The sequence below is a fragment of the Mustela erminea genome, chromosome 20 (genome assembly GCF_009829155.1).
Source record: "Mustela erminea isolate mMusErm1 chromosome 20, mMusErm1.Pri, whole genome shotgun sequence".
NCBI lineage: Eukaryota > Metazoa > Chordata > Mammalia > Carnivora > Mustelidae > Mustela > Mustela erminea.
In genome coordinates, this window is record NC_045633.1 from 6,122,211 (window position 1) to 6,136,063 (window position 13,853).

Consider the following 13,853-nt stretch of genomic DNA (forward strand, 5'->3'; position numbering starts at 1 on the left):
CTTATCCGTGCCCGAGTCAGGAATCTAGCCCTAGCGGCGACTCCAGAAACAAAGTCCTGGCGTCTGCAAGACCTCACTCCTGACCTCCTGTCCTCATCACAGGGACTCTGCTGCCGTTCTGAGTCACCGTTCTGCTGCTCACAGACATGGGCCTCACCCATCCGCTCCTCCGCAGAGCAGGAGACTGTGTCGGTTGTTAGGGAAGTTGTGGAGGTAGAGTCTGTGCCTTCACAGAGCTTCTTCCAGTGTGTTGGCGGAAGCCAGTGAAGAGTTACCAGCCAGTGTAAATGGGAAGTGAAATGGATGAAGGAAGGAAAGAGGGACACTTAATCCAGACAGACGATCAAGGAAGGCTTCCCTACAGACAGACAATCAAGGAAGGCTTCCCTAGGGAAGGGAACGTGGGAAGCAGGGGGAGCTCAGTTGGCAAAGAGGAGACAGTAGCCACCCTCAAAGCAGCAAGAGCATGTGCAAAGGCCCTGAGTGGGGTGTGGAAGGGGAATGGATTACAGGGAAGGGTCCAAGAAGTGAGGAGATTGGAGAACCTGATCATACTGGGCCATGTAGACCCGTGAAAGCACTGAGGCCTTTATCTTAAACCTAAGGAGTCACAACGGAAGCATTTTAAGCAGCTGGTGACCTGGTTGGGTACGGAGAAGCGAAAGCTCACTCTGGTTGCGTGAAAAGCCCAGTGAGGCGGGAACCGAGGTGGGGTCTCCAGGTGCCCCATGTTGGCAGGTCGTGGCGAAAATGGAAAGCAGGTCAGTTCTGGAGACAGTGAGGACTCTTCCCTGTGGTGGCGGAGGCAGGACGGACAAACGAGAAACAGGGGTGTCAAGGGTGGGCCCCAGCTTTCGGGCTGCTTTTCATTGAGATGCAGACCGGTGGACGGGCCGAGCTCCAGGAAGCAGAGCTCGCGGCAGCTACCTGTGACTTCCTCCAGGGACATCCTCAAACCCTAATGATGTTTTCTGTGTGCTTCCTCCCTCAGAGAGCCAAGATCAGTCAGGGGACCAAGGCTCCGGAAGAAAAGACGACCAACACCATATCCAAACTTGACAACAACGGGAACAGAGACCGAATGAAACTGACTGATTTTAACTTCCTGATGGTGCTCGGGAAAGGAAGCTTTGGCAAGGTATGCTGTGGCGTGGGGGTGGCTCCCACTCCAGGAGGATAGGTAACAAGGCAGGGACTTTTACTGTTTATATGGGGCCTACATTCCAGCGACGGAGAGAGAAAAAAGGAAATAGACATAACACTACAGTTTGTAATGAAAACCATGACGAAAAGGGATAGTGTGCTATGGGCCCCAAACAAATCAAGAGGGGACCCACTTAGACCATCAGAGAAGGTGAACCCTGAGCTAGCTATCCATTCCAGGAGCTAGGAATTGAATGTTGCCAGCAGAGTGAATAGCAAGTGCAAAGGTCCTGGGGTAGAGAAGGGTTTGGTATCTTCTAGGGACCATCAGAGGGTATTGGGACCAAAATGTCATGAGCATGGCAAGGTAGCAGGATGTGAGATTGCAGAGATGGGCAGGAGCCTGATCCTGCAAAGCCTTGTGAGCTGTGATGAAAAGTTTGGATTTTATCCATAGTGCAGTGGGGAGCCATTGAAAGATTTTAAGCAGTGAAGTGACACGATCTGATGTGCCTTTTGGAAAAGATCCCTTTTGCAGCCAAGAATGAAACCATTCCTTTCAGACAGCAAGGGAGTTGAAGGATGGCCCGGGGACTCGTAGAGTGGTTCTGGATGCTTTTATAGATACTAGGAGACACTGTTTTACTGAGGTTGAGATTGTGGTGTAAGTATTCCTGAGTTGTTTAGTGTTGTTTCGAGTCTTTTAATCCCTTGGCGTGCCACAAATATGTCTCATATAAATCTCATACCGTGAACTCAAGTGTGCGGAAAAATATAAATTTCTTCTCCATCTCTGTAGTCCACGCCCCCAGTCTGGGACTTTACCTGGAGTTGTTCTTACCTGGCCCCTCTCCCCGCCAGTCGTGTGAAACCCATTCACGAATCCTAACAGATCCTTTACCGAAGCAGGCCACGCGTTCACTGACTTCCCTCCATCATCACAAATGCGGCCCTAATCTAGGCTCCCCCGCGTACCCCCGGGCCCCCCGCGGAATTTCCTAACTGGCTTCCCTGCTTTTGGTCTTGTAATCAGTCCACTTTCCATGTAGCAGCAACGAGTCGTTTTGTCAAAGTTCCATTAGGTCAAGGCACTCCCCTGATTAAAACTCCCCAGCAACTTTCCATGCCATCAGAGTAAGTGTCATACTATGTTCTTGGCTTACATGGTTCTTTATAATCTTACCAGGTTCTCTGCCTGGCGACTTCTTTTTCTTGTCCCTGTCACCCATAGTGTTCTGGCCACAGTGGTCCTTGGGTTTTTGAAACATACAAATCTCCTTGCTCTCTTAGAGCTTCTGTGATGCCATTCCTTTTATTCTTTGCACGTTGGGGTCCTCCTTGTACTTCCCCTCACAACGTAGATGACACCTCTTCCAAGAAGCCTTCCCTAACCACCTTCTCTGCCTTGCTTTCATTCCCCATCCTATTCTGCTCTCTCATGGCAGCTGTCATCAGAAGGTATCCTTTTTTTTTTTTTTTTTTTTTTTTTAATTGGTTTGTCTCTCTTCTAAGAACTGAGCATCGCAAGAGGAGGACCTCTGTCCTGTTCGCTACTGTCCTTCCAGTGCTTGTGGGTTGAATCCATTCAGGGCCTGGACAGAAGGCACGATTTTCTCTGTGGGTCACAGGGTCATCTGCTGAGATGGAATAAGGGTCTGAATGGTGGTCCAGAATGTTCAGGGCTTGGGCACGAAATGGGAATGACAGTAGGAAAACACAGCAAGATTACTGAGGAGCTTTCTAAAGTCAGTGATGGAAGTGGTCCGTGCCTCTGTGTGATTTTTGCCAGCACCTCTGAGCGGCTGGGTGTGGACATGGAGAAGTGGGTGGCATGTTTGAGCTACGGGAGAGATTAGCAGGATCAGCGAGCCAGAAGATTAAGAGGGAGTCAAGGATTCTGGGAAGAGAGATGCCTGTTGCAGATCCAGTGGAATCTTTCAATGGGTGATCAGTAAAAGCATATTGGATAAATGAATTAAAATGGCAACTAGACCAGGCTGGAAAGGAAGTCAGAGCAGGAAGAGGGGCATAACCCCAGGTGGAAAAGAAGGGGATGAAAAAAACCCAAACAGGTGAGGTCAAGAGATTTAAAGGGTTAGGAACACCAGGGGCATTTAGATGCCAAAGATGAGTGACTTGCCTTGATGATAAGGACAGATGTGGCCTAAAGGAAGAAGGGGTTCTAATTATATGGCCTGTAGGGAAGTTTGTAGAAATTAAGTTATATTTTTAAAAAGCAATATCTACTTGTGGTTCATAATTAAAATTTTATTGAAAGGATAAGCATTGAGATGTCTCCTCCCACCCAAGTCCACATCTTCTGTGCCCCCGCACTGCTGCTGCCCTCCAGAGGCAAATATTCTGTTCATCTAATTTGAATATTTCTGGTTCCCATGTGCTACATGAACACGTATAAATACACGTCTTTATTCTTGTCCTTGGTACTGCAAGGGCTCGCGTCCTATACACAGAGCTCTGCCCCTTTCTGGTCACTTAACAATATAGGTTGGAGAGTTTTTGCTTGAGGAGTGGAAGTGCCAGAAGGCCTTACGGAAAGGATCAGGATTGGGTGGTGTGGGGGAGGGGGTGGAGAAATGGGAGAATGGGTCATCCGGGAACAGTGAGGAAATGAGAGCAAATAGATCATATGTTTCCATGGAAACCGTTACAATAATTGAGATTTCTATTCCAGGCTGGGGATGGAGTCTCACACAAATCACAGTGGAGAACAACACTATGTCAGGAGAGCCAGACAGAATCCCAAAAAAACCTCGATGGTCCTTTAAAACAGAGCATAATCCTTGGCAACTCCAGTGTGGATCAGATCTGGCCCCAACACATGTGCCCTTGAGCATGGTCCTCATTTGTGGGGTGGCTAGGGAGTGACACGTGCCTTTTGATAAGACCTGTGGGAATAAAACAAGGCAACGCAGGTGTGCAGGCTGTGGAGTTCCCAGCAAGTAAGCCCCATTTCAAAAACTCTGAAACCAAGGACAGTCTCGAGAGTTTACTTGCATGGAGAGGTGGAAGCGTTTACCTGGAAGGGTTATCTTGCTAGAGCAGGGCTTCTTGGCATGTCTGCCTTACGGAGATTTCCATGATATACTCAAAGGAATGAGGTCTGTCTTATCTCTGTCTGTCTGCCTGTCTGCTATCACAGAACGATGACTATGACACGTTATCAGTTAAAACAGAAGCAAGTCCTAGAGCCTTAGGATGAATAATATAAAATATAATGTACATAGAATAATTCTTTTCATGTAATATACTCATGGTCCCTATTCTCATTGAATTTTCTCCCCATATTTTATCGTAAAAAAAAGTTTTAAATATAGAAAAGTTGAAAGAATTATAGAGTGAGCATCCATAATACCACTGCCTAGATTCTACAATCAGAATTTGACTGGTTCTGTTTTATCACATATCTATCCATCTATCCCTCTGTCTCTCTGTTAACCCACTTTTTTGAAAGATTTAATTAATTAATTAGAGAGAGAGAGAACACAAGCATGAGCTAGGGGAGGGGCAGAAAGAGGAGGAGGAGCAGACTCCCAGCTGAGTGGGGAGCCTGACGAGAGGTTCGATCCCAGGACCCTGACATCACGGGCTGAAGTCAGATTCTTTTTTTTTTTTTTTAAGATTTTATTTATTTATTTGACAGAGATCACAAGTAGGCAGAGAGGCAGGCAGAGAGAGAGGAGGGAAGCAGGCTCCCCGCTGAGCTGAGCAGAGAGCTTAATGCAGGTCTCGATCCCGGGACCCTGAGATCATGACCTGAGCCGAAGGCAGAGGCTTAACCCACTGAGCCGTCCAGGCGCCCCTGAAGTCAGACTCTTAACTGAGCCCCTCAGGTCCGCCACTGTCAACCCATTTTTTTTTTTTTTTAAGATTTCACTTATTTATTTGATGGACAGCAAGAGCAAGAACATAAGCAGGGGGAGTGGGAGAGGGAGAAGCAGGCTTCTTGCTGAACAGGGAGCTTGGCACAGGGCTCGATCCCAGGACCCTGGGATCATGACCTGAGCTGAAGCCAGATGCTTAACAACTGAGCCACCCAGGTGCCCCTCAACCCATTTTTAATTCATTTCAAAGCAAGGTGCAGATACTGCTACCCTTTACCCCAAAATGCTTCCGCCTACATATCATTGAACTAGAATTCAGTATTTGTTTTTGGTAATTTTTAGGGTAAAACTTACATGCAACAAGATGTAGAAAGCAGTGTACCATTCTGTGAGGTTTTGGAAAATGCATCCTTTAAAATGCAGTGGGGCTCCAAACATTAGTCAGGAAATCACACTAACGGATATAACAGCGCAACCGTGGTGTTTGATGTGTTCTGTGAGGGCCTGCGGGGGTGGGCTTGGCCCTGGCTGGACGTCAGTGAGGGCTTCCAGGAGAAAGTGGCTTCTGGGCTCTATTGAAGGATGAGTCAAGTTAGCTTTGCATAGTGGAGGTGGGGGAGTCAACGAAAATCTCAGAAGGTCTCCTCTTCCTGACCCCTTCCTCGAGCCAGGCTTCGTTGATCTGGGTGGTGGCCAGGGTGCCCACGCTCCTGTAATAGAGTAGAATCCCCTGCTGTGCAAAAGTAGATCCCCAAAAGTACACTCGGTCGGACACCATGGACGCTTCATTTTCATTCATGTGATAGTCTGAGATGGGTGTTCCTGACCTCACCCACTCTCTCCATATGGTGGCTAAGGAACCCAGGTTCCTTCCATCTTCTGTGACTCCATTAATCTCTACTGCCTTGTTTTGTCTACATTCCGAAGGCGGAGGGGGCGAAGTATGAAGGAGGTACAAGCTGCTTCTTAAAAGTCTTACTTTGGAAGTGACACCCATCACTTCAGCCTACACTCTATTAGAATTTAATCACGTGGCCATGCCTCTGTGCAAGGGAGGCTCGGAGAACAATTCTGGTGGAAAAGTTAGTAGCATGGACCACACTCCCTACTTTTCGGCTCTGGATGGAATTTTTCTTGGGGACACGAAAGAGCCCTCCGAACTTCCAGGTGATCATGCTCCATAAAGAAAACACTTCAGACTCCTCTTTCTTGGTGACATTTCCTTGTGTTCAAATCATGGAACATGCCAGGTGTTAGTGCTGCTTTTCCTGAAGCCTAGCAGAAGCCAGGAATAAATCAAGTAGGAAGAAGTCAGCAGCTTATGAAATTAAAAGGAAAAAAGTGGAAAGTCCTTGGAAACTGGGTACCCAGTTTCTTCAGAAAGTCCCATCCAGGCCTGTTGATCTGTATGCGTCTAAGAAGGTTTAAAATAAAAAACTGAGAGGTGAGACACCGTTCAGTCTCCTGTCCAAGTGCTTGGCTTTCCTGGAATAAGGTCCAGGAGGCTGGTGATATTAGTGCCTGAGTATTACTAGTAGGAGACTTCTTGACAGTTAGGAAGTAGCCCCTTCCAATAAGGTAACCTTTGAGACTTAGAACATTGGTGGCACTGTCCAAGGTGCTGATGCCAATCCTGTTAGCTCAACATTCAGACTGCACAACAGCGTCGAAAATAGCCTTGGCCAAGTTTCCCAAATACTCGTTTATTCATGCACATGTTTATTTTTTTTTTTGTCATGTACACACCCCCTTGCTATCTTAAATATTTTTCTTTGAATGGATTTAACTTCCTTTTCTGCTCTTAGCATTGCCCTATAAAAGATATATATATATATATATATATAATCACACGCTTGATCTACCACTTGTGTATTTATTTTAATATGTTTTAGGAGAATTTATTAAAAGAAGATTGCTTTTGTCTTTGTACTGCTGATGGTACAAGTGTCCCGTCTTGTGAAAAACTGTCTTCAAGACCTTATGTTCACAAAAGACTTTGGCGCTTCCATTACTATTGTTATTTTTTTAGAACACGAGGTCTTTTGCTTCTTTTTTCTATGCATATCTGGAAGGTACAGAAAGTGTCTGATCTTCCGTGTCCTGCACATCCTTTAGATGAGAAGAATGCTCAACATTTCCTGTATCCTTAAAAATCTTCCCTGTGGTCGTGACCCTCCCCTCCATACTTTCCTCACTGAATACATCCAGGGACTGAAACTACCCTTTTGAGATTTGCTGCCTCCACTTCCTCCTCACCCACGCCCTATCCTCTTGCACTGGGACTTCTACCTTCAACAGATTCTGAAACACGGGTCTCCCAGCTTTTACCCGTGATCTCCAGGCCTCTTCCTCTCCAGATCGGAGCACAAGGCACCGTGACTGCTTATGACAGCAGAGGGCAGACATGAGGGCAAGGAACTGGGACTGAGATTGGAACCCATGCCCCACCCCCCAGGAGAAGGCCTCACTTTTATAAACTGCCCACCGACAGGCATAACTAAGGATTCGTTCAGCTGGACAGGGATTTGTTGAGCAGCTACTATGTGCCAGGCACTCTTCCAGGTGCAGAGGAAATAGCTGTGAACAAAACAGACAGAAGTATCTGCCTTCATGGGTCATCTGTTCTATGGTGGTGATGATGGTGACAATACCACCTAACGTTTGTGTCCTTAATAGTAATAGTCAGGCTCTGTTGTAAGAGCTTCTCTGTATTGGCTCACACTCCCGCTCTAGCGTGGCTGCCGTTATCCGCATTATACAGATGAGGATATGAGAAACAGGACGTTAAAATACTTGCCTAAAGTCACACAGCTAGTCAGTGCATTTAACAGACTGGGTTTGGTTTAGATACACATGATTTTGTTTGCTTGATACTTAACCCCTGCATTCCTGGTCCCAACAGTGGTCACCTCGCCGTGTCATGGACATATCCTAGGAGGTTAACAGTGTTTCCTCTTATTTACTCATCCCCCCCCCCTTTTCTTCCCCTCTGAGTGTAAGCAGAGTTTGCGTGCCTTGGTTGTACTCTGAGCCCCTGCTGTTAGACAAAGGGCATGCCTAAAATGACAGACGGCTCCAGATTGCCGGCGCTCCCCCATCACTGTGCCTGAAAATCTCCTGTCCTATGCCGATGTTCACGGGTCCTGTGAGCCTTGGGAATCCTGTGAGGTGTCCTGAGAAGGCTCCTGAAATGGACTCCCTCTTCCAGCCCTGCCCCTCCCCCTCCTCTCCGGACCTTGGCTGGTAGGATCTTCCAAGCCAGAGGAGGCATCTCTAGCGTGTGCAGTAACTCCTCAGCTGGTTCCTTTTCAGCCCTTGACCTCCAGGTCTCCAGGCCTACACCCACCTCCGTCTCTAATTCCACACGCCCTTTCCCCTTTGTCTCCAGTTCTGATGGAGCTTGTAGGCATTGCCTGGGACTAGACTATGGGTTTTCATGCATTTCATCTTATGTATTCTCAGCTCAACCCTGCAGGGGACTTACTGACATTAACCCTATTATATTTAGATGGAAATCCTAAATCACAGAGGTTGACTAGCCTCCCCAGGCCAGACAGTGGGAAGGGGGCAGGACCAATACTTGAAAGTAGGTTTTGTGATTCCTGTTGCCTCTTTCCATCTCCGACAACATTTGTCTCTGCTTTGGGGTCCACTCATCTCCACCCAACGGCTAGTCGAGTGTTCTTTGAAACAGTAATTTCAGAACTGCTACAGAGCCGCTTTAATGGCATTTGTGGGTCCCTTCTCCTGCTGTGGGAAAAAAAGGTAAAAAGGATATCTTAATGTGACTGCGTTGGGATAAGGGCAAATATATTAATATAATACATTAAGGCATTTTCTTCCACCTAAAAGCCCATTTTTTCTTGTGGTTTTAAAAGAAATTGAAACGCTGTCATGAGCCCCTAAAAAGATTGTGCCCCAGTCCCACCCCCCGACTTTGATTCGAGTGTGGCTAAAGTGTGCGGCAGCTGCCAGCATGAGCAACCCAGCCGTGTATCCTCAGCGACCCCCAGCCTTGTCTCCCCAAAAGCCAGAAGCGGGCTTAACTCGCATGAGCCCGGGTTTGTGCACAAGAGAGCAATCCAGAGCTCCGAGCCCCAGACCACCGCTTCAAGTGCTGTCTTCCGCTGGAAGCCTGTGCTGCCCTGAGTTGAGAGAGGAAGAAATTGCCTGAGGAAATGAAAAAACAGTTTCTTCAAACCCATAACAAAGGCCTTTCCTAAGTCTTTTGGAGCTGCTGATGTGGGAGTCTCTCCTAATTTTAATCTCATTAGTGGTGTGGAGTCGCTCGTTCACCGCTCACCTACCGTCCATACATTAGACGTGGTTATATAATCCTACAGACAAAAGTGCTTTCCTTTCCTTGAACCTGCTTTGCTATCTTCTTGCACCATATGGTGAGTTCCTTTATCTTACGGTTCACAGACAGCTCACAGTCTTTGCTACCTGTTCCCTTAATCCTCTTCCAGGGAACCTTTAGACATTTGCTGTCTGATCTTGGATCCCTGCCTTCTCTTTGGTTCGCTCCCCGATGATGGCACCTTCCTCCCAGCCCCTCCCAGGCCCTCGTTTTCCATATGCAATGCTGATCGCGGCGTGTTTTTGCCAACTCATGCATCCAGGCAAGGCCCTTCCACCTTCCTGATGTTTCCACAACTCTCCTCAGCGCAATGACTTGCTGTTCTTCCGCAGCCCCTACCTTCACTCCTCAGAAGAGAGCGCATTAGCAAACAAGACATGACAAGGCTCCATTCTCCCTGGCAAAATTAATGATACTGAGGAAAAGGAAATATCTGGAAGTCAAGTTTTCTAAGCCTCTGCCCTGCTGCGAGCAGCTTGTCAAGCCAGAGTGAGCAAAGGGAGTCTTCATTAGGAAGACGTGGTGTGTGTTTCGGTGTATGTCATCGGCACCCAAAGGCAGGAAGTGCAGCCAGAATAAAGAAGCTTCCAGGAAACCAACGGCCATGGCCTCCATCTAGGGAGCCCCGCCACCTGGCTGCTATCCTTGCTTCTTGCTGCTGTCTCGCTCAATTCTCCAGGTCTAGTTCCCAAATGTAGACTCTCCTGGAATTTTAAGAGAAACTAATGGGCCCAGGAAAGAGAAGCTCAACTCAGGCCAGTGTGGCTCAGGGTCCCTGGGATCCAGTGAGGGCTGTGGCCACAGGGAGCGAGGTGGCTTTTTCAGCCATTCGTCAGGAAGGGCAACATGGTGGTATGGGCAGTTTCTCAAAGAGAAGGAGGGAACCCGCTGGCCTGTTGGGTGCACAGGCCCCAGTAGGTGTTTTTTTAAGTCTGCGTTTTTCTTGAACACGTTGCCTTGATGCTTTGGGAAGATAATACAAAGTTAAATCGCGTCCTGCTACTGAAGGGCCAGCTAGAGCCCATTAGCATGGAAACTCTGTCTAGGGTGATAATTCACGGCCACTGGTCCAATTACCGTGCTGTCACGGTCCCTGCCACCCTCCACATATCCATCTAGACCGCATCTTTCCGTGCTCATTTGGAAATGCACCGTCCTGTTAAGATGAATTCCTGGTTTCTAACAGCAAAACCCATAATTTTTTCTACCACAAACATCATAGTAGAAACCTGTGGGTTGTCATCACCCAACACCCATGGGAAAACATGTGGGGACACAAATATGGGTAGTTAATAGGATTAAACATAGTTTGTCTCAATTCCCCCACTCCTCTCCTGCACCCCCTCACTCCTGCCCAATGCCACATGATGTGTGGCATTGACCTAGGACCTGTGTCCTGACCTATGTCCTGACCTCCTCAAAAACCACTGCAGAGGCTGAGGATACGGTTTGAGCCCTGAGAACTAGTCTAAATGGTTTGTATGCGTTGCTCAGGGAAACTTCACAAAGGTGGGCACTATTGTTGGTTCCATTTTACAGATGAGGAAGTAGAGGCAGAGAGAGACAAGAGACTTGCAGATTCCTGCAGCAGGGGATGCAGGCTCAAACCCGGGGAGTCTGGCTCCTGAGTGCCCAATCACTGGGCCACTCACCCACCTGCCCATGTGCCCCATTTCTGCCTCGGAGTAGCCCGGTTCTCTGTTAGCCTGGAACACCAGCAGCTAAGGGAGGCTTGTGCACCCAGGGCAGAGCAGATTACAGAGCAACAGGCTTCCTTGGTGCAGCCTAATTGTTCAAATCAGTGACAGACCCTTAAGGGTTTCACTGCATTTCTTTCGGTAAAAGGCATCAATTATTGGTTTGTTTTCCCGGGAACCATCTAAAAAAAAAAAAAAAAAAAAACAACCCAACAGATTAAATCTGCTTTTATTTTAACCATCTAGCAGTCAAATATAACATCTGATTCAAAGACAATTGACGGAGCATACATGTCAAGGGCTTTGATTTTGGCTCAAAAGAACGCTATAATAACTAGAGTTGATACCTATCAATTATCATTACCGTTTCTATGATATCAGTAATTAGAAGGAAGACAGCCCAGGGTTTGGAAATTTTTGCATTTCTCATTACAACCCAATCAAACAATTAAAAAAAATTTTTAAATTAAATCCAACTAAACATCTTCATTGAAAACACAGGAGCTAGGCATGTCAGGTTTCTGTCTCTTTATTCCCTGCGCCTCCCTCCTGCCCCCCCCCTCCTGCCCCCCCCACCCCGCCCCCCCCAGCAGTGACTGTGAGTCATTCCTTCCCGGTGTAGTGACATTTGCTTGACAATAGCGTGCCCTGAGCTGACTGGGCTACAAAGGACCTTCCTTCGAAACTTCCTTTCACTCTTCCTTAGGCTCTCCATGCTAGGAAGGGCCAGAGTTCAGCTTGATTAGAATGGAGGTGTCACGGGGCATTTAAAAAGGCTTAAATCTTCGCACCTGTTAAGCCGACCCCTGATCTGAAATTTCAGCTAAACTCCCCCCATTATCAACGTCTACGTAAGCAACCCCCCCACCACCACCGCTAGAGTCGTGTGTTCCTTACAATGGATGAGCCTGAGCCCACACATCCTTATCCCCAGGAGGCCCACAGTTTACATTAGGATTCACCCTTGGTACTGTTCATTCCGTGGGTTTGGACAATTGTACAATGACACGTATCCACCGTTATAGTATCACACAGAAAAAGTTTCCCTGCCCTAAAATTCCTCTGCGTTCAGCCTGTTCATCCCTCCCGCCCCCCCCACCCCCTAGCAACCACTAATCTTTTTACTGTCTCCCTATGTTTTGCTTTTCCAGAATGTATATAGTTGGAATCATACATATGTAACCATATAAGAGATTTTATTTTAAATACGGAAAGCCTTACATAATAAATCATGAAATAAACCAAGTTGTATCATCTCAGTTGATCTGCACGCTGACTGTCCCGGCTCTTTTTTTTTTTTTTTTTTTTTTTTTTTGGTCTGGCCAGCTTGGAGATGGTACCCACCGAGTCCTACCCCGCTCCACACTATTAACTCCCAATTAACATCTTTTCCCCACTGTATCACTTTTCAATTTTTCCTGAAGTACTTCTTCAATTAGCAAGTCTCCCCAGTTGCCAGAAATCATTTCTAGACTGTTAACTTCCAGTTTGCTGCTGGAGGCAAAGGCATTTGAATCACCCCCCCCCAATCACATGACTACATATTCAATTAATGTAACCACCATCAAAAATAAAACCTAAACACACATATGTGCACACATATGCTCTTAGGAAATTTGATCCGAAGTTTAAATAATAAGAATAGGCTTTGGAGAGGCGCCTGTCGCGGCCGGCGCGACAAATCGACCAGGAAATGTGAGGGTTAAGAGGATGGTGAAAAGAAATTAAGAGACAAAGAGATGGGGGCAGGAGGGACACTGAGGAGGATGTCCAACAGGGCCGGTTTTATTCCACATCTTACCAGCATTTATAAGGCAGATCACAATAGGAGCAGTATCTCGTCAGATGACCGCAAGTTTCTGTAACAAGTTTACATTAACTCTAAGCAAACCTCGTGATGCCAGGTGGTCTCCGCTAAAGCCGTGAGCAAGACAGTCAACCAGGGAGCGCGTTATGGGAGGTACAGGAACAACAAGGACCAACTGAGAATTCAGGACCCTGACCACACTGTTCCCTTCTGTAGGGAGAGTTTGTGGGAAGTCACGTAGGCAAGCGCATGACACAGAGCACAGACCCTTTCTCAGTGTTGCTCCACTTTCCTGTCCTTAACCTTGTCAAGGTGTCCGGACTTTGAAGGAGACACAAGTCAGGGCTTGGTTTGGTCCTCGACTCCAACCATGCCGTAGCTTCCAACAGGCGCCTGGGTGGCTCAGTCGGTTAGGCGTCTGCCTTTGGCTCTGGTCATGATCTTGGGGTTCTGGGATGGAGCCCCGCATCAGGATCCCTACTCAGTGGGGAGCCTGCTTCTCTCTTTCCCGCTCTCCCTGCTTGTGAGCTCGCTCTCTCTCTCTCTCTCTCTCACACACACACCCACCCACCCACATAAATGAAGAGAATCTTAAAAAAAAAAAAGAATATGCTTTGGTGAGTCAATATGGGGCCTTTTTTTTTTTTAAAGACTTTTTTATTTGACAGACAGAGATCACAGGTAGGCGGAGAGGCAGGCAGAGAGAGGAAGGGAAGCAGGCTCCCCGCTGAGCAGAGAGCCCGATGCGGGGCTTGATCCCAGGACGCTGGGATCATGACCTGAGCTGAAGGCAGAGGCTTTAACCCACTGAGTGACCCAGGCGCCCCAGTATGGGGCCTTTAAGTAACCTAGAGCATGTTAGGACATCTTTGCATCTGGTGAAAGTTGAACTTTGGGAAAGCCCCGTAAAGGCTCCCAGTTCCTCGGGCCCACGGCAAACACAGCGCCTTCGGTTCTTTCTGTCTGAGCAGCATTTCACATGCCTTATGCCACTGAGCCCTTGT

The 13,853-nt window shown here is 47.5% G+C and overlaps 1 protein-coding gene across 3 annotated transcripts in view; it reads left to right on the top strand.

Annotated features, from left to right (window-relative positions):
* PRKCB (protein kinase C beta) overlaps positions 1–13,853 on the top strand; it is a 324,117-nt gene that overhangs the window by 238,364 nt on the left and 71,900 nt on the right. For all 3 annotated transcript variants that reach the window (XM_032326950.1, XM_032326949.1, XM_032326948.1), the window contains exon 9: positions 992–1,138. In XM_032326950.1, coding sequence (XP_032182841.1) covers positions 992–1,138 — 147 coding nt within the window. The remainder of the gene's footprint in view (positions 1–991; positions 1,139–13,853) is intronic.